The 27455-nt window shown below is 36.0% G+C and overlaps 1 protein-coding gene across 8 annotated transcripts in view; it reads right to left on the bottom strand.

The window, feature by feature from the left end:
* The window catches only part of Rere (arginine-glutamic acid dipeptide repeats), a 379832-nt gene that overhangs the window by 143226 nt on the left and 209151 nt on the right, over nucleotides 1-27455 (bottom strand). For all 8 annotated transcript variants that reach the window (XM_074081432.1, XM_074081437.1, XM_074081435.1 and 5 more), the window contains 3 exons: nucleotides 13651-13756; nucleotides 11820-11916; nucleotides 2892-2996 (listed from right to left, as the gene is read on the bottom strand). In XM_074081432.1, coding sequence (XP_073937533.1) covers nucleotides 2892-2996; nucleotides 11820-11916; nucleotides 13651-13756 — 308 coding nt within the window. The remainder of the gene's footprint in view (nucleotides 1-2891; nucleotides 2997-11819; nucleotides 11917-13650; nucleotides 13757-27455) is intronic.

Raw genomic sequence — 27455 nt, 5'->3', positions numbered from 1 at the left:
GCCCCAGCTCAGTTCAGGTGAGGTTTGGCCACCAAATTAAGCATATAAATGTTCAGATTTTCCAAATTTTCAGATTTTGGAAGATTATGGGTCTGTGCTTTCATAGATTCTATATTAGTACTAATAACCAGTATTCCGGTTAAAAATGAATGAAATAAAATTTATACCTAACAATACCCAAGTAATTCCTGATACTTATCAAGAAATTCCCTTTCCCCAAATTTTGAAGGCAAGAAATAAAGAGTACACAATAGCCACTATCACACATTAGTCCAAAAGACAGTAAAAGCATCAAGACCAAAAAGCTCAGAAAAGACACATCAGAAATGTAAGGACTAGGCTACAGGAAAAATAAAGCATAGGAGCAATGAGATATTAAGGTACCAATGTAAATAAATGTAAAAAAAATTTCAAATTTTCAATGCTAACCAATATGCTAAATAAAGCATGGAGAATTACATAGATAAACTTTTTAACTACATCAAAAATTTCCTTCTGAGAAACCAGCAATTCTACCTTCAGGTCAGTTTCAACTGCTCATTCAGTGTGAAATTCCTACATTATTAAGAGGAATTAACAGCTGTCAAAGTTTTCAGACACAGAAACCCTGCCCTTAACTTCCAGTGGTCTTACTAATTAATAGATGCCCCATCTCACAGGACAGATTACACAAATAGAAAAACAGCTTGCCATTTCCTCCCTACATCAACTTATATTTACCTAAATGACTCAGTACCAAGATTTGGCATACTGCACAATGTACCCATGACTACATTTTAGTTCCACTCATTCAAGTGGGAAAATCTATACCAGAGAACAGCTCATCACATAAGCCTCATTCTTTACAAAGATGAAACAAAGACAAACAGGTAAATCCTGCAAGGGTATGCATCTGGGCATTCTAAGAATTGGCTTACACATAAGCCAGGTAGAGGAAATGCACCCAGTCTCTCTATATTCTCTTAAATCACACACATTTTATTTGTGATCATTTGAGCATCCGTGGAACTGCACACCCATCTTTGACTTCACCTATAAAGTGGTGTTCAGGGCAAGTCAAGGCCATGGGCCACACTGGCTCCATTAACTACAAATTTCTGCAAGGGTGTTACACTCTAACTGTGACGAGTTTGAGTGCTACTTCAAACTTTTACTTACTTTCAAATATTTATTTAATTCATCTAAACCTCTTGAGCATTTAAAATATAGCAAGCACAGGTGGATGTAGGGAACACAAGTGTAGAAGTGAGTAAACTATAGAAAGTGCAAAACACCAGGAAGTGTACCTGCCTATCGAGCGCAAGGTTGAATTCAAACCCCAGTACTACCAGAATTGCAAAATAACAAAAGAAGTGATTCAGGATGCAGAACCTATAAAAGTTCTGTTTCTTTTTCATCAATGGAGACAAATAATACCCTTCTACTATTAACTTAATCCACATTTTAAAACAAAACTGAGAACTAGAGCACAGTTCAACGGAAGAGAACGTGCCTAACATGTATCAGGCCCTGGATTAGATCCCCCAGAACCTTAAAAAAGAAGAAGAAAAAAAAAAAACCCGATGGGAAGTATCACATTGAATGACCGTCAGCAACACACAATGAAAAATTAGGCAGGAAGCTGTGTGTGTGACTAGCTTACAGAGATAAGTTACATGTTCCTCTTAACAAGCCTTCATTAACTTAAACTAGTAAAAAAAAAAATTCTGTTGGTTGTTATGCTAACAGCTGAATACTTAAAATCTCCTTTATTCATTTCAATAATAGAATCTAACTTGTGCAATAACTCTTCATCACATGGTATAAAAATAATAAACAAATAACAATAAAATAAACAAAGTATCCCAAAAATAACATTCAATCTGTCTCATAGAAATCCAAGTGTGAAATTCCACACTACCTGGCCAACAGAAATGTATAGATAAAAGAAACATTTCAAGATACAATTTTTGAGGGGTGGGGCTAGAGATCAAAACCACTGAGCCAGAGTCCTGCAAGAATTCTTCTTCTTTTTTTTTGGCAGCACTGGGGTTTGAACTCAGGGACTCCACCAGCCTTTTTTTGTGATGGTTTTTTTTTTTTTTTTTTTCTTTTTTTTTTGAGATAGGGTCTGGAGAAGTATTTGCCTGGGCTGGCTTCGAACTGATGAAAACTGAGAATGCCTCCTGATGTCTGCCTCCTGAGTAGCTAGGATCACAGGTGTGAGCTATAGGCATGAGTCACTGGTGCCCAGTCTGTTTTTCAATCTTTAATCAAACGTGATTAAAAAATAAATCACCTGATTTATTCAAGCCAAATACTCTTCTTATAGAAATTCTCCCAGGTGCTAAGTTAAAATACGGCCTTATTTCAATCATAAATGATTTCTTTGTTATTTTGATGCTATTGCTTTTCATTTAAATAATAATTCTAACTATTACGTGGATCTTACCAAGATGGCTGAGAATGGACTGTGTCTGTCTCATATTGGTAGTTGTACTAAAGATATTTCAGTGACTATTCCTGGTATTTCATTATCAAGAATAAACAAAATAAATGAGCAAAGAAAGTATTTCAAAATGACTCATCTCTTTTCTACATGGTGTCATGGAAAGCTTGACAAAACATGCATCTGAGATATAAAACACAGAGCAATTAACATTATGTTTTTATCACACCTCTCTACCCCTAAATTTTTGTACCTTAACAAAAGCCAAGCGCGAACAACAAGCTGCTTTAGATGCCAAAGACATTAGCTACAACTCATCCCCAAAGAGGTTTACTATAGTATTTTGGAGGCTTTTTGGGGTGTTATCTTTCTAGTTCATGTGCAGAAGTATAAACATGCAAGTATACACACAAGTGAGAAAATGGGGAAAGTTCTCACTGAGTGGGCACAATGATTTACTTACCTTGTCTCAGGGTTGTAGCCTAATATGTAGAAAAATGAGTCCACTCGGGCTTTAAACTCTCTAGCAGCAAATATGTCAGAAAAATGAGAGATGTTACACTTCCCTCTGCGGGGGAAAAAAACAGAAAGTACATTAGTAATACACTTAACTGCCTTGCAAAGCAAAGTACTGTTGGAAGGGTAGGGGAGGAAGCACATAACTAAATCTGTGATACACATAGGATATACTGCAAATTCCATACCTGATTGCCAATTTAGTGTTTTTTGTTTCATGACATACTTCAACATACAAATTTGTAACTCAAATGCTTTTATTTTACCATTTGGTAGTAAAGTAAAATTAATTAAACCACAAGGATAAACTGTAGTCAAGACTGTGATAAAAAGATATTAAGCAAAGGGGGAATTAAAAGCATAAGGAAAGTACTTAATGAAATACTCAATGTAAAGCCTCTCTAAATCATCAAAGTAAAATGAGCCTTTTCTTCCTGGTACATTATGACAGCAGAAAGTGTAACTGCTAAAGCTAAAATGAATATCGTCTGACATTTCTTCGGAATATGCAGTTTCTGGCCAATAAGTATTTTTCTTCTCCCTTAACATACAAGAAATAAATTTACTTGAAAGTTAAGACCTAAGAAATTTAAATTTTTTACACAAAGATGGGCTCCAGTATACAAATGATTCCCAAATTTTCAGGTAAGCTGAAAATCACTTTCCCATAAAAATACTACAGTAAGATTTCTAAGTTCAACTATCAAGAAAAGGTAAACCACATTGGGACTGCAAACTACAGTACTACAGAAATGTACAATACCATACATGGCTTAAGTTGTATGTTTCTGTCTGCCAAGAACTCAATGTAAATGCTAGATACATTATACCTTGCAGTAAGGTCCCAATTTCCCACTACACACACACATACACATTCTCTCTCTCTCTCTCTCTCTCTCTCTCTCTCTCTCTGCAGGGTTCCTAAGGAGGCAGCTTCAATGTCAGTGGAAGCCGAAGTCTACGATGAGATGGAGCTGACACAAAGCTCCCATTTTGCAACAGCAGCATTTATAACACACCACAGGATGTGCCTCCTCCAGGGAGCAGAGTGTCTATACTTATGGGTTCATCAGTGTGCGTATCAACAGAAATCACACCAGCAAATGGACACCGTGTTGCAGAGACAAACTGGCTGAGGGATATTAGCTTGGGTGCATTCATTCACTTGTTACCAAGTTTAAAAAGCAAAGTCTTCCTTTCCCTACAGGACTCAGTAACAGGCAGAAGGTAAGACGGCTCAGAACATCTTTTATTTAAAAAAAAAAAAGTAACCATAATGTTGAGTTATTAAGATCTCTTTGGAAACAACTAATGAGAACATAATTTAGAGTTCCTACACAATTGAAATGGCTAACATGATCTGGGAGAAATGAATCTTAAGCTGTATTTAATCTTCATTGTTGTAGATTTAAAAAGCCAGATGTTGCTAGTAGCTACCATATAAAAAAGCAAAGATGTACAGAGCATTACCACTGCCACAGAAAGATCTACTGGAAGCACTACTACATGCCTACAACTTGAAGTAAGTTATCAAGATTCAATTCAAAGAAAACATAGATGAAGCATTGATTTTCTAGACCCAGAACCTATCCTTCAAGTATTTAACTGGAACTAAAATAAGCCTTGGAAAAGAAAAGGCAGTTAATCTTAAATTCTTACAGATGAACAATGAGCTCATTCCAAAATCCATCCACCCAAGGTGACTTAATTCCCTGAAACCAATAGGAAACAAGTAACTTCCTTTATCAGTTAAATAGGGACAATCCCTACTGCATTTATCTCATAAGGTACTAAGACAATCAAAGAGTCTATGAAAGTCTGTATACCACTTAATGCTATGCAAAACAAATCATTTCCATTATTGTCTATTACCAAGAAAACTGATTCTTCTTTTTATTTATTTATTTTTTAGGCAGTACTGGGGTTTGTTGCTAGGCAGGCGCTCTACCACTTAAGTCATGCTTCCAGCCCTTAATTTTCTTTAATTAATCTTTACTCTCTCACCCTTAAACTGGAATAATTAATATATTAATTCAATATATAGAAACCCTAGGTACCCATAATTCTCAGCACAGATATTAGAAATAAGATAGGTTTTAGGGTTTATCAATTTCCACATTATTGACATTTTGAACTGAATAATGTTTGCCAGGGAATGTCCTGTGCACTGTAGGATATTCAGCAGCATCTCTGGCCTCTGCCCAGTAGCACTCACATATATCAATCTGACAATCAAAAATGTCTCAAAACACTGTCAAATGTCTCCTAGAAGAAGCAAAATAACTGGTTCAGGGAAAGCCAAAAATAGTAGGAACTGAAGCTTACCATCTGATAAATGACTATGAAGCTTTAGAAAAGGAGATTTAAAGAATTTCAAATCATAATCCCAGCTTTGGAGTTAATGATTCTTTCCTAATATTTTTTAACCCGGCATGTGATATTAAGAGTCTGTAACAGCGAACAACCTTATATTCCTTAAATAAGTCTGAGATGGTTGTTAATGTATTTTTTTAAATTAAGTATTAGAATTTAAAAAAGAAAACAAAAACAGAACTTGTTTAATTAGCTCTAATGTTGTTTCCCATTAATTTCTGCTTTTTCTTTATTTCCTTCTTTGAACTTTTTTTATTGCAATTACTCATAATAGCTTTAATTATAATGTTCTCAAAAGAACTCAAATGTCCATCTACAGATAAATGAATAAATAAATTGTATATTTACAGTGAATACTATCAAAATGAAAAACGACTAATACACAGAATATCATGGATGAATCTCAAAAATTGAGTGTTGAGTAAAAGAAGCCAGATGCACAGACAAAAAATACATACAATGATCCAAATATATAAAGTTCTAGAATAGGCAAAAGCAATTTACATTGAGAAAAACCTAAACAGTGGTGCTTCTGAGTGGGAGGTTTTGAAAGAAAAGTATCTAGGGTGTGGGGAACTTTCTGGGATGATAGAATACACCAGGTCTTGATTAGAAGAAAACAAATTTATGAAAATATGCACTTAAAATCTTCATTTTGCTATCCTTAAAAAATAAAAAACATTGGAGGAGACTAGGATGTAACTCAGTGGTAAAGCACTTGCCTAACAATTTATTTATTTAAAGAATAAATAAATAAAAACCAATGAAGGAAAATACAACACTAAGAATCATTAGCATATAGCTGTGTGGCTGTTTAAAGTTGCTCTTCTGAAAGGATAATGCATCTTCAAGCAATGGGTACTAAGCAGAAGACAAAGTTGTCATTATCAAGCAAGCCTGCTAGGACTGCCTGTGGTTTTGTTGCCCATTTGAAGCATTTTGGACATCATTTTCTGTTGAAGAGTAGCACTGACTCGCCCTGGCTCAGCACCATTTGAAGACAGTGGGGAAGGTAAAGAAAAGCAAGGAGAGAGCTTCTGCCGTGTGGGAGGGAGTAGAATGCAAACTATGGCTTAGAAATTCATTCTCTTAAACTACCATAACTGGGACCATCTTCCCATATCTCAAGACAGGTACAAACAACATGAAGAAGTACATATGCACAGAATGTTTATAGAGGCATGTTTGTTTAAAGTTATTATTATTACTCCTTTCTGACAATGAAAACAAGAAAAAAAAAGATCCTGAGAGATGCACAACCTTACCTATTGTAGTCCACTGGATTAAGGCATAAAACTGTTTAAAATTTTAATTTCTCAGTTTCTTGTTTCTACTGCCTTCTTGTAGGCTATTTAGATTTGACCTCACCTCCAATCCATCCAAAGAATCCCATCTTGATTTATCTCTAGAGTTTTGGAGTATATTGCTTTGTATAGTTTTCATAGTGGTTGCTCTAGGTATAGCAAGATACATATAACTTATCACAGCCCACAGGTAACAACATTTCAGCATTTCTAGTCAAGTCTAGAAATCCTATTTCACTTAGGTCCCTTTGCCTTCTCAGATTTCAAATACAATTTACTTAACTATTTCCTCTGTATACATTCAACATAAAATAATGCATTTTCTTCTGTAGTATAACCATGTAATGAAATACTATACAGCTATAGAAGGGAGTAAGAAGGATCTCTAAGAACTGATATGAACTGTTTCCATAACATACTGTCAAGTGAAAAATGCAGAGCACAAAAAGATATCAATAGAATTCTGTCCCTTAAATAAGAAAGAAGGAGGTATAAGAAGACAGACATGGGGGTTGGGGATTCAGCTCAGTGGAAGAGCGCTTGCCTGGCAAGTGCAAGGCCCTGAGTTCAGTCCCTAGCACCGAAAAAAAAAAAAAAGAAGACAGACATGCATATGCTTATTTGTGAAAAGGAAGATAAACCAAGAAGTAAATCAATCAGTTACTGAATTTACCCATGTCCATTCATTAAAGGCTTGGTTCCCCAATGTTTGAGGGAAGGGTACAACGGGAGGTCCTGAAGTCATACTCCAAAAGGGAATTGTAGGATCCCAGCCCTACTTCTTTCATTTTACTTCCAGGCCATAAGGTCAGCAGTTTTGTTTTGCCACATTTTTGTGCCATGATACACTGTCTCATCATAGGCTCAAAGCAAGAGGGTCAATTGATCACACGCTAGACTCTTTTGTCTTTATAAGTTATTTATTTCAAGTATTTGGTTACAGTGACAGAAAACTGACTAACAGAGCTACACACAAAAGGTAGGAGAGAAAGAACTGGAGAATATGAACAGGAGGCAGGGTTGGAAAGTCTATCTTCTCATACTTCTACCCTTGGAACCAGAGTAATGGTCCACACACCTTTACATACTCATAAATAAAGAGTCCAGATCAACTTGGAGACCCAAACATGGGACGAAAACACCAAATGGGAAAAACAAAAACGCTACACTACAGATTAACATAAACATAGTTAAAGGGGTATATAAGAACAGAATTCACCCAAGTAACTGGAAAATAGTAACTTGTTTATACACTATAAGGCTAAGAACAAAAACTGAGCAATAAACAGGTTTCTCATAGGCATATGGGCTACAAATTCTGGAAGCTAAGTTCTGTGTGTTCTAGAATTGAACAAAAACAAGCAAATGTATTTTAACACTAATAATTGAGTTTCTTAGGCTGGAGGGGTGGCTGAAATAGTAGAGTGCTGCCTATCAAGTGCAAAGCCCTAAGATCAAACTCCAGTACTACCAAAAAAAAAAAAAAAAAGAAAAAAAATCAAAGAATTAAATTTCTCAATGTTCAAGAAAGAAGTTACAAATAAAAGAAAGGGGAAGAATGAAATAAATCTTGTGATAATGGACTGGAATCCAAAGCATCAGCATAATCTCACATTTGAAAATATGGGGGTGTGAAGTATATATGCATGGGTTTGCTCTATCTGTGAAGAAACTAGAAGCAATGAATCCCAGCAGCAATAAGTGGTCTACTATCCAGATCTTGGTTTCTAAACTACACTCTACTAAAAGAAACCAGGGCTCCTTGGAGAATGGCTAATTCCAGTGCCAGGGCAGGGAAAATATACAGTGAATCTGAAAATTTATTGTGGAGCCATACAAAAAAACCCAAAAAACACAAAATGCTCAAAAATAACATTGGGACGTGTTACAAAAACAAAACAAAATTGGGAGCTTAAAATTGGAAACTGCATTCTTTCAATACAGGGACTAGAAGTCTTTACTCCTGTTTTCTACATGAGGAGCAGAAAATGTTTCTCCCCTTTTCACAATTTCTCCACACTTTTATCCTGTTATAAAAAATTCCTTCCCCAATAAACTTTACTATTATTTTTACTACAGAAAAAATAAAAATACAGGGGCCATTCTGAAGTAACTTTTATCAGCCTATGCTAGAAAATTTTGAGCAAAACAAATAATGATAATATTAAAACTTACCAAACAAGGGCTATGGGTGTAGCTCGGGTGGCAGAGCTCTTGCTTATTTAGCACATGCAAGGCCCAGTGCCGGAAATATCAATAAATAAACAAACAAACTGATTTTAAAACGTCCTTAAAAAACCTTACCCAACAAGATAAAATAACCCTGAGTTTATGCTGATGTAAATATATGATTAAATACAACAATTAACAAACATAGAAGGAAAGACAGAAAATGGAAAAGTACCAGCAGGAAAGCACAGTAGCTGTAGCTGCTGCAAATGAAACCCACTGTTAATGTGTAAATCAGGAGCAAAAGCTTAAGGAAAGAAAAGGTCAGCAGAATCCTTATCTCAACCAGCAAAACCCCTTGTTCCTTCCTATTATTGCTTATACTCTCTCTACAACAAAATTAGAGATAAGGGCAAAATAGTTTCTGCTGGGTATTGGGGGGGGGAGGAGCGGGGGGGGGGAGTGGGTGGTAAGGGAGGGGGTGGGGGCAGGGGGGAGAAATGAACCAAGCCTTGTATGCACATATGAATAATAAAAGAAAAATGAAAAAAAAAAAATCGAAGCTACCAAAAAAGAAAAGGTCAGCAGAGTCTCAAAGTTATCTTCCCCAAGTAAACTAACTACAGTGGAGAAACCTACCAGAAACCACATCAATATCACCAGTAAACAAACTAGCCTGTAACTCAATACATAATTTCTATAGTAGTCTTGCTGGGCACTGGTGGCTCACACCTGTAATCCTAGCTACTCAGGAAGCAGAGATCAGGAGGATCACAGTTTGAAGCCAGCCCAGGCAAGTAGTTCCATGAGACCCTATCTCAAAAAACCCTTCACAAAAAAAAAAAAAAGGGCTGGTGGAGTGGCTCAAGGTGTAGGCCTTGAGTTCAAGGTCCAGTATCACAAAAAAAAAAAAAAATTCTGTGGTATTCTTGCCAAAAAATGTGTATTTCAGTGTGATCTTATTTAAAAAAACAAACATGTAAGTCAAATTAAGGAACTTTTGGCAAAATAACTTTTTAATGAAAAAGTATCAAAGTCATGCATGACAACAGGAAAGATTTCAGGACATTAAGGAGAAACAACTAAATGCAAAGTTAATTCATTTTTTCTCCTTTACTGTTGTGCTGGGTAGGGGTACATTGGGGAATTTACAAAAGTTCTTACAATATATCAAACATATCATAGATTACTAGATTTGCACTCAGGTGCCTTCTGGAGATGTGGCTCTGGCCATGGCACTTAAAAGTGCTACCTACAGTGGCGGCACTTGAGGTTCTTCTTACTGGGTATGTTATTAGAATTCTTATCAATTAGGTTTTTTTTTTTCCTTAAAAGTTCTCCAAAAACAGTGGTAGCTCAGTTACAAACTTTCATCTTCTACTCAATTTTGGTGGCTTCAATAAAGCATCAAAAAACTAGTTTTTTGAGTGGTCCTTATTACTGAACAGTCTGCCCTAGTTAGCAGGGACTCAGTAAGTCCTTGTGGAACTGCTGACACTTGCCAGGCCCAGTGTTCAAGTGTGTGGTCCTTACTGTTGCTTAGCAGCCCTACCAAATTCTCAGCAGCCATGTGCTCACCACAAGATCATCTCCCATGTATCAGTGTGGGGTGGCAATGCCACCAGAAGTTACTCCTTTTCTCTTTACCAAAATTGGATTATCTTAATTTAAATACATTCGGGGTTTGAGGGGAGAATTAAGATTAACTTTTCCTTCAAAGTTTTTTCTTTTCATAATATAGCCATAGGGAAGGTTTGCTTTTTTTTTTTTTAAACCCTTCACAGATAAAAGCCAGTACTATCAAATATAAATTCAGAGAGAAATGACCCAAACAATGTATGCACATGAGAATAAATGAATTAAAAAAATAAATAAATAAATAAACTCAATTCTGAGGGAGACACAAATAACAGTCTGTAAGAACATGAAAGGGGATCAAATGAATGTAATGTGGAAAAAATAAAAAAGCCTGGAGGACAAAAAAGGCAAAGATTGATAAAGCTAGTACTTAGCACTATTCTTCTCAAAGATCAAAGGGCTCAGTTATGTGGATTCATTAGTCTCACAGTAACTCTGAGGGGGCTCTGGCCATTCCATTCACCCAGGAGGACAGTGATGTTTAAATTTTTCCTTTAAGCTGGTACTAAGGTTGGGTTATAAAGGAGGAGTGAGAGTTTTGTATTTTAGCCATCACGAATCAAAAGGGAAATGAAATTCCTATGCAGCCTCTTTGTAAACTGGCCTTCTCCCCTTCCCCTACCAACCCCGTCAAAGTAAGTTTATTTCCAGAACTGACTGTGGACAGTCAGTTTAATATTTCCAATGAGGAAAGGATTTTAAGGATATTAGTATCTGTACGTCCTATGCCACATAAGAGGTTCAAAGTCTGCCATGTGTGTACAACATGTACCAGGATATATGGGTATTCCTTGCTTGAGAGAACACAAAATGCAAAGCAAAGGGTCATGCTAACTTTTTGCCAAAATTACGTAAGATGTTAAGCCAGGCTGCAATGTTATCTTCTGTCTCAGAATAAATCTTCCATATATTCTCCCTACCCTGCACCAAGCTTTATAGTAAGAAGTTTTCCACACATACAGAAAATTGGAATAATTAGTTGAATAAAAAACCACTATAATTCTGCTTAGATTCTCAACATGAAGCCATGTTTGCTTCATCCATTTTTTTCACCTTTTCTAGTGGTAGGGGTTTGATCTTTACAAAGTAAACTGCAGACCATCAGCATATTTCACCCTAAATACTTTAGCAAACAAACTAGAACATTAGCTTCTAACATTAGCTTTTTATATTGTTATAAAAATATAACAATATACCAAGAATATAAAAAAAATTAGAAACAGAGAGAGGTAAAAGTCAGATTAGTGAAGACATTGGCAACCTCTGAAATCTCAGTCATCCAAAGGTGACTGACAATGTTAAGTATTATAATGATTCTCAAAGGAAATTAGACTAGATTAGACATTCTACGCTCCATCCTTCGCATAAAAGACCACATCTCTGGTACGTACCTAAGGGCAGCAGCGTGGTATGTGTCAACATAGTCAGAAATGAAGAGCTCTCGGTTCTTAATAACTGGATCTGTAATGACAAGTTCTCTTCCAGAGTCTGTCAAGAGAAAAATTAGTTAATTAGCCAGAGGATATTAAAACTTGAGTTTCCCAAAGCAGGTAGGAAATTAATTGCAATTTTTTTTTTCCAAGTTCACCTCCCACTAAAGAAAGCACAATAAATAACCAGGCCTGGTTAGCATCTGTGCAAAATAGGGCAAAGGAATAATATATAGTGAGAGAACAAGAACAAAGTGTGCAATTCTTAACAAATGATTAAATATCTTGTTGAATACATGTTATACTTTATTAAGACTATAGTTTGCTAAAACACTTTAAGAAGTTAAAAAAAAAAAAAAAAGGCTCAAGCCTTAAAGTGTCTGCTTTGCAAGCACATGTCCTATGTTCAAACCCCAGTTCCACCCCCAAAAAAAGAAGGGAAGGGAGGAAAAAGAATTATCACATCCCAGCAAACTTATGAACTACTAATATATTTAATGATCCCTCTATCATAGGTTTTATGTTTTGTTGTGCTAAATATTCCAAAATGGAATAAAGCCACATACTGCTAAGAGTTGAAAAGAATAACCATGGCAAGTGCCAGTGGCTCAAGCCTATATATAATCCTAGCTATGTAGGAGGTAGAGATCAGGAGGATCATAGTTTGAAGCTAGCTCAGGCAAATAGTTCTCTAGACTATCTTGAAAATACCCAACACAACAAAAGGGCTGGCAGAGTGGCTCAAGTGGTAGAGTGTCTGCCTAGCAAGCACAAGGTCCTAAGTTCAAGCCCCAGATCCACCAAAAAAAAATTATGCTTTAAATTTTAAAAAGGAAAAGAGTAACTGTCATGTTTTTTTAAATTAAAAAAACAAGAAATTATAATTTAACTGACTTAAAAGAAGTTCTTGTTTTAACAAATTTTTATTTAAAAAAACTAGCAAGATAAAAAAAGAAAACCCTCATTCTTCAAAAATCATTTTGATGGCTGATTTGTTGACTGAAAACCTATTAACAAAGGCAATACAGGAGCAAGAGGAACACTACTACCAGAGCTGGACAGAGCAGCCCACAGTCTCAGCAGTTCACACATCATCTTTCAACTCAATTTCCTCATTGGAACAACAATGACAAACCTGCCTCATACAATTTGTGGATGACAAATGTAAATCATCTAGCATGAGACTAGCCCCTCCCAAGAACCTATTTTTACAAAGCTATTATACACCTATACCTATGTAATAGGCATACTATGTACATAGCCTGTGTGTCAACAAAGCTACTGAGCAGAAGAACAATGCCAGAGGGAGTGAAAAAAATCAGCTGCCTAAAACTACCTTCCTATGGTTCTGAAAGTCAGACGTCAAGCTGATTCCAAAACATCTTTCAGAAAGCTTTGCTTTGAAAAGTGACGTTTACTACCGTGAAGGTAGTACAAGGGAGCCCAATAACACAGATTACTAAAAAGGAAAAGAAATACAAGCCTAAAGGGTTTTTAATATTATTTGCTCATCAGTAAGTAAAGTAAGAATTTAAAGAATGAGATTACTGTTATTTCCAAAGAAAACCTATCTCTATTCCAAGTTTAAGGGAGAGATTTTATTAGATGTTCAGAGATTTTAAAATAGAATAAAATAAAAAATAATGAAAAAGCATTCCAATAATGTTCTTATTTATACAAAGCTCTTTCAAGGAAATTTATTACAGTGGTTATCTCCATTTAATGGATATTCTTAGGAAGAGCTCTATCAAAGATAAGACTTAAAAGAATCAGATCTGAAGGACTTATTTACCATTTTCGTTATGTCGATCCTGAACCAAATGCTGATACACAGAATCTGGAACTTCAGACTGACGGTAGTACCATTTGACGTTCATGAGTAGATGGTCCCTCTTACTCTGAAAAGGAAAATCTAAAAGCATTAGGAACAGATTTCAGGTGCCCACAAGTGCATATCATACCTATGATCCAAAGCTCCTGTAAACAGGTAGACAGGCAGATAAACAGAAACACAACTACCACCAGAACCACAACAATTACAGGGTAAGATTTGTTTTTGTTTTTTTTTTTTTCAAAAACCCTACCCATAGCAGCCTTCTGACTCTCACAAAGTTGCTTATTTTAAGAAACAAGAGCCCAATCTTGAAACTGTATTTCCCCAATTTAATCCATTCAATATTACGTTTTTATTTGACACTGACTATACAGTATTACAAGAGTACATCCTTCTATCTTAACCCTTAATCATTTTAAGAACTTGTAACTGGAACATACTATTGAGGCTCATTAAGAGCTCATTAAGAGCAACCAAGCTATAAAGAACTTACCCAGTAAGACCTGACACAAAGTCACCTCCTCTCCAAGGTTTAGCTATCCTAAGACTGTCTGAAATTCCCCCTCCACTGTGGGCAACAGAACTCTGCAGTTATTCCTCTATTCTGAGTTTATGATGCGCACTCAGAGCGATGGAGGGCAATGAAGGAACTGTGAGTCCATACACCAGTCCCTATCTTATGTATCTGTGAATCTCCAGAACACACAACAGCTTGTTTGTAATTATTGGTAAACAATGAAGAGCTCTATGTGAGTATCATATTGTAAATGTCTGTAGGATAATTAACCATGGTATGTCTAAAAGTTACAGCTCTCCATTCATTCAAAACAATAAGGCTATGCAGTACAGTTTGAGGTAGACTGTCCATGTCCCAGACTCTGAAACAGCTCAGCATGGAGTACACTGAGGTTTTCTAGACCTCATAAAATAATTTCAACCCAGGAGAGGCCTAGATTACCCCCAGGTGAAAGCAGTATCAGCCCTCTTAGGAGCCTCTTTCTTCTCTCAAAAACAACTGGTCAGAAATATATGGGAATTAAAATTCAGTAAATGCCTCAGATTTATAAAGAATATAGCTAAAACCTAAAATGTGTCAAGAACCCCCATTAATGAAAGTGTTTCCTGCTTTAATGATACATCATAAATATAGCCTGCTCTAAAAGACCAGGAGGCTTCAAAAAAAACCTCTGCTGAAATATTTAAGCCATTAAAAGAACCAGAAAGAGAGAAAAAAACAAAACGCTGCCATAAGCCTGGACAGAACTCATATATGAACAAATGCTATTCCAAAGTAAATACCATAAACACGAAGATGCTTTTCAACTTACTGTGTTCAACAGAATGCCCTACAAAAATAGGGCACTATCACTGGCTTGAATAAAACAGAACATAAACAGAGAATACTCCTACATAATATGTAGTCTTTAGTTTTTACCCATTTTGCACTTTTATTTACATTGAAAAGTTTAATGACAAAAATAATTTGGCATCATCTATCCTACAAATGGGAAAAAGAGGACAAAGCAAGATGAGAAACTACACAGAATAAATGTTTTATGTAGGAGCTTAGAGAAAGGAGCAATCCAGCAGGAAACTATGAAGGAGGTAACACAGGAGAGACTTCAATGTAGTCTTTCCAATCAAAAAAGGATACCTGCAAAGAAATAAAGATTGGCCAAGTGTAAAACAATCCAGACCCACACAGTTCATCTGCATACAGCACAGGAAAACAACATTCTGGAGCAATTCTGACAAGAACATGAATCCTGACTAATAGTCTGGTCCTCACTGAGCTTATTAGACAAACGGGGCCCTTTAAATACATAGACACTGAGGTACTAAACACAGAAAGAGCAGCAAGAGGTGTGGGAGACCAGATTCTGCTACTCCAAAAAAATCTCGTGGGCACAAAGATTATTTTGCTAAGACTTTAGAAAGGTAGAAGGAAAATTATTTTTACTCTTCTACAAAAGATACAATTTCTTCCCTAGGTGGGACAATAAAAAGCAGGACCAGGATGATTACTCACAATGGAAAGAAAAATACAACCCAAAGAAAAGAGGAGAGCCTGTCTGCGTACTTAGGGATAAAGGCACTTAAACACAATACAATATCTAACACAGCTCTCTCACTTCAGCATTACTGCTATCTGGGCCAGATTATTCTTTGTTGTGGTCTGCCCTGTGCACTATCAGATGTTTAACAACACCCCTGGCTTCCAACCACTAGAGGTGTGTTGAAACAACTAAAAACATCTCTGAACATTGACAAATGTCCCTAAGGGGACAAAATTGTTGAACACCACTGGTGCTAAGGGGTTTTTGTTTTGTTTTGTTTTGTTTTGTTTTGTTTTGTTTTGCTTCTTAAGGAAAGCAAAGCCAGAATAGGAAGAATAAAAAACCTTGGATCAAGCATTATGGGGTAGGGAACATGGGACTCCTGGGAAAAATGGGAAAGTCCGTCACAGTCCAAATCCCAAAGCCACTACTTCCTATCTACAGGACTTCACTCACTCTCCCCCTTTTTGTAAAATGGGATAGTTAAATCTACTAAAAGAATTACTGAGAGAATTTTAAAGATAGCATCCGGAACTGAGTAAGTGCTTAAAAACAAATACTCTCTCCTCTGTTAGTAGCTGATTATAGCCAGTGCTTCACAGAATAATCCTAAGAACTCCTCTATTCATGCAAGGAATGGCACTCATCACTAGTCACTGAACTATTAACAGATGCTTGCAGGCTCACACTAATGAACTACTTAACAGAATTCATATCTACCAGCAGTCCTAGCAACAGTGTCTGTAAGATCTATGTGTATATTTCTGCTATACATTTAAGATGCCTGAAAACCTGAAAGGCAACAGAAATGTCTTTTGGGTACAGCAACAGACAATTATACAACATGTTTGTCTGGAACAAGCCAGTGATTCTGGAAACCTTTCAGTGCATAATTTTTGTTACCTTCTAACCCAAGCATATATTGATTACATGCACAAGAAAATTACTGTTCTGGTTTATTTGTATCTAGATTCATAACTCCTGATATTAGACTTTACAAAAGCAGTTCAAGGATTTTTGGAGATCCTAATGCAGTACAACCTCATAACCAGGGAGTGGCAGTATTGTGTTTTAAAAAAAAAATTAAAATCTTAATTCCACAGACAACAGCACAACAAAGATAACCAAACTAAGCAAGTTTTAAACAAACTTAAATAGCTGCAATAGGAACAATATTTCTAAGAAGGGTAGTAATGTAATCAAAGACTAACGCCTGTAAAGAAAGGCAGTGTGTTGTTTCAATACTAAAATTGTACAATGTAAAATAGCAGTTCTGTCTGCAACCACCAGTTAACTCACTAAGCCCATGAAAAGTGGAGGGATGGAACAAGATGGTTTCCAGGGTCTCTTTGCACACTGGTATGCTTACATCTGCATTTCATCCCAGACAAAGGAAGTAGATAAAATGATGCTATGGGAGAATCCTTCACTTAGTCCCTGTATCTGTTCAATATCATTAGCTAACATTATCATTCTAAATGTTTACAAAGAAAAATGTCATCATCAGAGGAAGCCAACTACTGTAGCAGGAAGCAATACCCCTGAACAGTTCCAAAAGTTACCCCAACACTGGGGGACTGAGTCAACACTAAGAACAAGAAATTCACAGGATCTGATTCCTACTCCTCAAGTTAAAGACTTCTGCTCAAAAATCACAGAAAATTAACCCCCTGCCCCCCAAACCCTAGGTCCCTATCTCATTAGATTGTGAGGATTAACAAATAATAGAAATTGAAATGATTAATCCTCATTAAATGTTAAATATTACTGTCATCGTTCTACAGATGAAGACAGTACTCAAGAAATAGTAAGAAGTTAGTTATTAGTTTTGCTTTTTCTCACATTCAAAATTATGCTACTATATTTTGCAGCAAATTAGGAAAGTATCTTTACTTCTTTAAGAATTCTAAAAGCCTATCAGGTGTTTCTAACAAACATGCCTTATTATTTACTAGTGATGTAATGGAATGATGGCACAAAAATCAAAGTGGTTATGTGACATGTTTGGCTAGAAAGCAGAACCACAAGGGAAGGTAGGAGGGGCTTCCCCCGGGGAATATTTCTAAATACAGAGAAGACCCATTATGAAGTAAATACTCTGTCACTATTCCACCTTCACACAAAAAAAAGGAAGGTTACATGTGGTGGGACACACCAGAGCTACAGAAACTACCAAACAGGACATATTATCTGCTCCCATGAGGTTTCATGACAGTGGCTCTGTGTCAGAAAGAGAGGAGTTGCTTGGGGTTAAATTTCAGATTCTTGACTGGTAGCAGGCTCAAGTAGTAGAGCACCTCCTTCATTAAAAAAAACAAAACAAAACAAAAAAAAAAAAAAAAAACCAGATTCTTCCACATCACTAAAATGAAAAACACATGTAAATTAAGGAAACAAATAATCCAACCCATCCCCTGCAAAAGTGGGCTTAGAAAAAAAGACAAATTCCCAATATGGGCAGCAGAACAGGGAGGACTTCCATAGGGCAAGGTTGAGAATTAACTAATTAAAAAGTCAGAGCTGAAACTAAACATTAAAAACTACGATTAACTCACAAAGAAAAGTAACAAAAGTAGAACAGAAAGAAGGAAGGCGACGGAGACAGGGCAGTCCCCGGTCGCTTCCCTAAAACAGACAGAAAGGCTAAAGCTGTTTTCCTAGAAACCCTTTGTAATTGTTAATATAGTACTTTCATTGATTTAAACAGCCAGTCAGAGACTTTTCCAGGACACGTTTTTAATGACCTTGGGAAAATATTTTAGCACAACATTAAAGATAATCAAAGAAACAAGAGGAAGAGTTCACAGGTATCAACAGGACAAGCACAGAGATTTCTTTACATAACAAGCAAGCAGTCAGCAATTTAAATGGTAGAGAGAAGAGTCTCTTCATCCCGTCAACCACCTAGCAGCACTTGGAAGACACCATCATGCCCACAGAAAAGGCCCACCCCTCCCTCTCCAGTGTTATCAAAAGGACAGAGGTAGTAAGGCCAAGAACAACTTCATTAGGACTTAAAGATAAATGTCACCAAATGAACTTTTTTTTTTTTTTTTTGCAGTACTGAGGCTTAAACTCAGGGCCTACACCTTGAGCTACTCCACCACCCTTTTTTTGTGGTGGGTTTTTTTCAAGATAGGGTCTCTCAAACTATTTGTCCAGGCTGGTTTTGAACCACAATCCTCCTGATCTCTGCATCCTGTGAGTAGCTAGGATTACAGGCATGAGCCACAGCCACCTGGCTTAAGTAGTTTATTAAGTAAGAGGCAGGCAGACTGGTAGAGAGCCAGCCTGACAAGAGCCAAGCCCTGAGTTCAAACCGCAGTACAGTCAGGAAAAAAAAAAAAGTAACTTGATAAAGATTAACAGGAGGACATTCTTCAAGTTATTAATTGCTTAGTTTTAACTGTTCATATTTCAAATAATGAAGCTCTAGTTTCAGAACCAGGTGAAATTAGACCAAAATTCTTGCCTCATAGGTCAACCAAGTTTTTCCAGAAATCAGGGAAATTTAGGGAGTACAAATGGCTAGCATTTGTATGCTGTATGGCTCAAGAAGAACCTTCTGAAAAACTTTTCGTGTATTTGCATAACACAGTAAGAAAAAGGTTAAGAGTTACATGAATATTTGAGGTTTCCTGTGTAATTAAGAAATGTGTACATAAAATTTCAATTAATAGAACACTACACACACGGGGGAAAAACTGTCTCTAGACAACATGGGATCCCTTTAAATGTTTGCACCAATCACCTAAAAGTGGCAAAAATTAAGTATAAAAACAAACAAACAAACAAAAAGGATTGGGTTTGAAGGGTGAATTTAGAATGTAAGATCCTACACTTAAGTCTCCAAAATCTGGCCAAAGCCAAAATTAACTCTTTCTATGCTAGTAGCTATGGTCAGAACAAATAAACACATCTATTTGGCCCAAAGGATTTCCCTCATAAAAGGAAAAAATAGCTGCTGTTCATAATAGCATAGTAAGAAACTGCCACAAATTCCTACTAAAGCTTTAAACATTACAATGAAATTCTTTAAAAAAAAAAAAAACCCAAATACCATAAAACTTGACACCTATGTAATACTTTCTTGTTTGGAGATAGTGGTAATCACTGTGGTGATACTGGTTTTTTTGTGTGTGTTTGCTGCTAGAGTTTGAACTCAGGGTTTCCTAAGCAGGTGCTCTACCACTTCAGCTACTCCACAAGCCCTTTTCTGGGATGGGTATTTTTTGAGATAGGGTCCTGTGAACTATTTGCCCAGGCTGGCTTCCTGATCTCTACCTCCCAAGTAGGTAGGATTACAGGCATGAGCCACATGTACCTAACTAACATCACATTTATTTTAAAAATAAAAATTACTAATTTGGGATTAAGGATATTAAAAATGACTGGTGAAATATACTGAAAAGACTTCACTAAGTTCACACGTATTTACAGAAGTGGTTCTCAAACTTCTGATTGTCAGAGGTCTTATATTCTAGGTCAAAAGAATGTTTTTCATGCAGGTTATATATTACTATGTTAGAAAATAAAAATTTCTCTTCAAAATTGGAAAACAAGAGGAACAGGCTCTCCCCAGAAGCGGGAGTGGGGTTGGGGGAGGGAAGGGAGCCTTCATAGAGCAGCAAATGATGTATACACATGTAAGTAAATATAAAAACTACAACGTAAAATAAAATAAAAACAGTAACTCAAAGATTTATTAATTCATTTAAGGACAGTAATAGACCTAGTGCATGTTCATACTAACATAATTACAATTTTTAAAACAAAAAATTAGAATGACTAATACTTTCATTTTTGCAAACCACTGTGTGAGGTAAAACAGATCTGCTTCTGACCTCAATCTGTTGCGATATCTCACTTCATTTAGACTTTGTAAAATGCACTGTTCATGAAAGAATGAGAATAAAAAGGCATGGATGGCTTGGTATCATGAAAACAGTTTGACTCTATAGAGCTTTGCACCATACTTAAGAATGACCATTCTATGGGATGAAGTAATAAGCTGCACAAATGGCCCTTTTAGACTCACACTGAAATAACATAAGCATCCTCCTCAAACAAAACCATGACTGGAGATTCTAAAGCATAAATTCTTTTAGATGTGAGACACTAAAACATAACAGCTTTTATTTTTATTTATACAATAAGACATCCCAGTAGCAAGCAGGACATTTTTATCATTTGTATTGGTGTACATTAAGTGTATACAATGCATGTAATGCACTTTGATCATACTCACCGCTCCATGACTCCTCTTTTCCCCTTTTTCCATTCCCTTCCACCCTCTATTTCCATGATCTTGCTTTTGGTTTTGTTTGTACCACCTCTTCCTCCCCCAACTTCCACAAATGTTCACTTAAAATGATGATCTCCAATTCCATCCATTTTTCAGCAAACAACACAATTTCATAAGAGTAGGAAATATATATGAGGCTCTCATTTTAAATTTAGCATTTGTTCTTTCTAAAAATTGGACTCGTGTTATCAAGAAATACTTAAAGCTTGATACAAACAAGAATGTATTAACACACCTATAATCCCAGCTACTGAAGACACAGGAGGATCTCAAGTCCCAGGCTAGCCAAGACAAAGTTAGCAAGACCCCATCTCAAAAATAAAACATAAATAAAACTGCTAGGGGTGTAGTTCAAGTGACAGACTAATATAACTTTACTTATCTATCTGCAATTTCAGGGAACTTTGTGGTCACTTCAAAAAAAGAAAAAAGATGACACTGCTTCCTTCTTTAGGAAAGTAGCAACATTAAACAAAATCAGCATTTAAGGGGAAAAGAGGTAACAACTTACCACACTACAATGAATCATCTTTTACAATGACAAACATCTATTTTACATGAATCTAGCAAAACTCCCCCCTCTCCAGATACTTTTAAATTAAACTGCAACACAGCAAACATAGTAAAATAACTTTTAGCAACAAAGTATTTATACTTTCAAGAGCACTAGACATACAGGTTTAGAAAAGGATTAAAATAATGGGAACCTAATTACAGCTGGCAAGCATTCCCAACTTGTCAATAAGCAAATCCAAATAGTTGGATAAGAGGAGGAAAACTGGTAAAAACACGCAAAAGTGACATTTTCTCATTTTATATATATTAGTTTTTCTACTCTCAAATGTCTAATTTTTTCCTTCTTTTTAACTTAAACCAATACAAAGACTGTAACCTTTAATGCCAGTTGGTCTATTTATAACCATTTTTCTAATACAAAGATTCCCTGATAGCTTATCCTGGTCCACATGCCATACGGCAGAGAGAGCTGCTGGCCTATTGAAGAGGAGAAATGGAAAAGAGGAAATGAGAAGGCTTAACCCCAGGATAATCGCAGTGAATTCAGACAGGTGTGAGCTGAGTTGGGAAAATACTGCATTTTGGTTTTAAAAAGGGAGGGAGGGAGGAAGGATATCAAAGAGCACTTGGCAAGAGCCACAATTCATTTTAAAATAATTTTGGTCAAGGAGACTATCATGTTCAAGAACATTTAAAAATGTTATTGAGTTTTTGCAGTAAGACCTTTTTAAAAAAAATCTTTTATCCTCTTTTTTCAAACACAAGTTTTAACTTTTGGATTTTATTTGTTTTGTTTTTTCTAAATTATCGTGTGTCTAATACATTATTATTAACTTATTTATTGTCCCATTACCACAAAAAGACAACTCTTAAAAATTAACATTTGTATTCTGAAAAGGCTTGTGGGACTGAGATTACTAGAAAAACAGCAACATTCTAATCTAAATTTCTAACTCCGTTTTAACATACAGACCAGTTAATGTGGAGAACTACAGTTCTCAAATTAGCTATGACACTTCTCCTATCTGTTGCCAGAGAGCAGTATAAACAAGAATCCCACCCTCTTGGTAAAACCAAAACATTTGTTTGGTAAAGCTTCTAGGCTGAGATTAATACTGGCTATTGAAATTTCCAGAATGCAGATAAAAGTTATAACAATAATGAAAATAAGTGAAGGAAAATTAGTTTAAGGTATTATTTCCTCAAATCATGTAACCAGTATTTACTGAGTATCTGCTAGGTATCAGATATTGAACTAGAGATGGTCGGTCACTAAGGATGAGTACGAGAGGGGACAACAGAAAACTAGACTTGGGAGAGCTAGCTTCCAAAAGAGGACTAGGTCCTTTGTCAATCCTGCCCCTAAAACCAGGTATTGGTTAAGTGCTTCCAAAAAAAGAAGAAGAAAAAGTCACACGCAATTCAACCCTATGTGAGTAACATTTATTTACACTGCTATTTTCCTTAAAATAGTGGTCGTCTCAAAAATCTCCTAAGGATAAGAAAAGTGTATTGTGACTTGCTTTATATATAGACAGAGAAGGTCGTAAATAACTAATGAAACTCTGCACCAATTTCTCCATCTACAGGAACAAGAAAGGAAACCAAGAGTGCCTGTATGGCTGGCTCTCTAGGACTCCCAAAGGTTCTTTGTCTTCTTTCCATCCCTCTTTCCTTCTGTTACACTTTTTAGTAGTAGTTCCACATGCTACTCAAGTGCTTTGCGCCACTACGCACACCACCAGTCCAATCTTTTTTTATTGCATTTCTTTTAAAATGTTTATTATGAAATATATAACATGTAGAAAGGAGTAAAAGTAATCTATTTGTGCCAAACATTTCTTATGTATTGATAAGACATTACGGAACCTGAAACCTGTACACCCCTGCTACGCAGGTCCCTCTTACTGCCAGGGGCACCAGCTTCTTGAACTCATTGGGGATCTCTCTCATGCAGTCCTTCCTGCTTTTACTTTATATGTACATAGAACTAGAATTATGTAAGGAATTGCTTTGTGCATGTTTATAAAGACACTATACTCTAAATTCTTCTGTTCTCTGCTTTGTTTATTCCACAGTATACTTGTGTGATCCACCCAAGACCAAATTCATTCTTTTTTTTTCTTTGGTGGGGCTGGGTTTTGAACTCAGGGCTTCGTGCTTGCAAAGCAGGCATTCTACCATTTGAGCCACGCCTCCAGTCCATTTGTTCTGGCTATTTTGGAGATGGGATCTTACAAACTATTTGCCTGGGATGGCCTCAAATCTCAATCCTCTCAATATCAGCCTCCCAAGTAGCTAAGATTACAAGCATGAGCCACTGACACCCAGCTGAGTTCATTCATTTACATGATACATATTCTTTCCATATATAAATTCCATGTACAATATACCACAACTTATTCATCAGTTTTCCTACTGATAGACATTTGGGTCATTTCCAGTTGTTCACTATCCCAATAAAACTGTTATAAAGCATTCCTATTCATGTTTGTGCAAGTCTGTCTAAGACATATAAAACTTTTCAATTCAAATTACCTAAATTGCTTTGAACGTTTCGTGACAGCTAGGTTTTCAAATTGTCCTAATACCTTATTAATGCTTGGAGGAACTGTAGTTTTGTTCCAGTTTTGTCTTTTACAATGCAGCCTTTAAAAAAAAACAAAACAGGGATTCATTGTTTTATTAGTTATTACAAAGGAGCAACTTTTGATTTTGTTGATTCCCTTTAATATACTTTTTAATTCACTCGAGTTCTTGTCTTCATTATTCTCATTTCTTTCTATTTATTTGTTTGTTTGTTTATTTATTTATTTGCAGTGCTGGGGCTTGAACTTAAGAGCCTTCACCTTGAGCCTCTTCATCACCTTTTTTTTGGTGATGGGTTTTTTCGAGATAGGGTCTCACGAACTATTTGCCCAGGATTGGCTTCAAACTGTGATCCTCCTGATCTCTGCCTCCTGGGTAGCTAGGATTACAGGCATGAGCCACCAGCGCCCGGCTCATTATTCTCTTTTCTTTGGTCTTAAGTTCCTTTTAAAATTTCTAGATATGTATGCTTAGACTACTGGATTATTTGGGTCAAAATTTATTATTTTTAAAATTATTTTTCACATGTATTATGGCTAAAATTTACTTCTGGGCATTCATGACATTCAATAAATCTCATAATTGTGATGTTATATTTTCATTAATCATTCACTGTAAGATATTTTCTAATTTTCACTGTGATTTCTATTTAACTTGAACTATTTATTAGAAGTATGCTGCTTCATTGTGCATATTTGTGGGATGTATCTCAGGTAATCTTTCCATTTTTGATTCCTAAATGAGTATCACTTTGACAAAGGATATGTTCTGTAACATTGCTATGCTCTAAGATGTATTAAGACTATGATCTAGCTGGGCACCAGTGGCTAATGACTGTAATGCTAGCTACTCAGGAGGCAGATATTAGAAGGATCGAGGTTCAAAGGCAGTCCTGGGCAAATAGTTCCCGAGACCCTATCTCAAAAACACTCAATAGAAAAAAGGGCTGGCGAAGGGGCTCAGGTGATAGAGCTTCTACCTAGCAAGTGTGAGGCCCTGATTTCAAACCCCCAGAAACAGAGAGAGAGAGAGGGAGACTATGATCTAACATGAAGTCATTATTTCTGATCAATATCCCATACGCACCTGAAGAGAATTTGCATTTTTATAGTTGTTGAGTATATGGCAAATTAGCTTAAGAGTTCTGAACCTGACAACTAGCTAAAATTGAACTGTGTTGTTCACTATTCTATATCCTTAATGATGTGGCATCTATTTGTGTGCTCAATTACTACAGGAGACATGATGAAATCTTTCCAGCTGTCCAAATGTTCATCAACAGTAGATGAATTGCCATATATTCATACAACACAGTATTACCTAGCAATGAGTGTGAATTACTGCAATATACAACAACATGGATGAACTTCACAAATAGATTAAGCTTTAAAAAAAATTAAAAAGACATAAATATATGTTACATAATTCCCTTTGTAGAGATAGTTTAAAAAGCAGAAGCAACTGATCTGTGATGTTGGAAATCCTCAAGTGTGAGTAGGTAGCTGGGAGAGGTCATGAGGGTGACCTCTGGAATGAATACAGTGCCTTTTATTTCTTGATAAGAGAAATTAGATATATTCACTATATGAAAATTCACTGAGAACAAAATTTACTACTTACACTTTTTTTTGGTACTCAAGTTTGAACTCAGGGCCTTGTGGTTGCTAGATGTACTCTACCGCTTAAGCCACACCTCCAGCCATACAATTTATAGTCTTTTGTAAACATATACTAGACTTCAGTAAAACTTAAATTACTCAGCACAAATTACTTAATTTGTTGGTTTTACAAACTAAAACCAACACCTACATATACACATGGGGTGGGCAGTATGGGCACACACTGTCTCAGGAAAGACAAAGAAAATGGTTAAAAATGTTTGCCTCTAAGAAGAGAAGCCCAGAACAACTTGTTATGCCAGAAATAAGAAAATGATCAAATGATAGGGAAGTAAAACACATACAGAAACTGGCCTGAAAGGACTCCTGCTGATCAAATCTAGAATCAATTTGAGAATCAATACACAATGACAGTAATGGAGTTTTAACTTCAAATAAAGTAGAAAATCATGTATTTGTGCTGATGTATATAAATGAGCAAATTGAGTAGTTGGCTAAAGAACAGGATATTTTCATAGTCACTGAGCATTTTTCCACAAAATACACACAACTTACAAAGGACAAAAAGTAACTTTACAGTGGAAGGGCCTGGCATACCCAATGGTCAATCAAGTGATTGATCAAAGTTTGCACCAAGGAAAGTGCATACTGAAACCATACCCTGCCTGGCAGGATGCAATGAGATCCCTAACCTGAATCTAATAATGAGGAAACAATACGAACATGCAAATTAGGAAATATTCTACAAAATGTACTTCAAAAGTGTCAAGGTCATGAAAGTTAAGCATGGATAACTCTTCCAAACTAAAGTTGTATAAAGAAACATCGAAACTAAATGTAACATCGATGTTGGAAGAAAATCCTTTAATTGCAAAAGACATTGAACAGCTGACAACCTGTGTGTGGGGTCTGAAGATTAGACAGTAATAATGTACCATTTTAATTTTGAACATCTGCTCGTTGGTTTATAGGTTACATAAGAAAATGTTCTTGTTTATAAAAGATACACACTCCAGTATCAAGAACAATGGAGCATCATTTGACATTTTTTTTTTCTCAAATGATTCAAGAAAAAAGGTTCATAGTACTGGACTTAAAACTCTCCTGTAGAACTGTGGCTGGAAGACTGGGAAGTTAATTCTAGTGCCAATTACAAAGATACCTAAGCACAGGCATTAGTCACTAAAAACCATTCAGAAAATAACCAAACTTCAAGGTGAGTAGATAAGTGGCATGTAAGGATAAATGCATGCTATTGTCAGATAAAAATCACTTTCAGGAATTTAGTCTGTGAAAAAGATATTTCAAAAAAAAGTGAGAAAAGATTATTTAATGGATTCTGTTGCAATTATATAAGAAAACACGAATTAAAGCTGCACCAAGAACACACTGTTCAGCCTGGCAAGCATCCCAGTTGATAACACTTTCCTGCTGCTCAAGTTATGCAGAAACGGCTTCTCACTACTTTTCACACAGATAGAAACTGGCACAACTGCCTCGTGGACAGGAATGGTCAATGTCTATCAAAGTTACAGATGCATTTCACCTGTTTCCTTAGCGGTGCCATCTAATGTAATTTATTCTACAAATAGTTCTGCACACACATAAAAAACAATAGAAACAAGTTTATTCACTACACAAAATCCAAGGTCCATTAACAGGGGACTAATTAAATAA

This window comes from Castor canadensis, chromosome 7 (genome assembly GCF_047511655.1).
Source record: "Castor canadensis chromosome 7, mCasCan1.hap1v2, whole genome shotgun sequence".
Lineage (NCBI taxonomy): Eukaryota > Metazoa > Chordata > Mammalia > Rodentia > Castoridae > Castor > Castor canadensis.
This window is presented reverse-complemented; position numbering and strand designations above follow the sequence as displayed.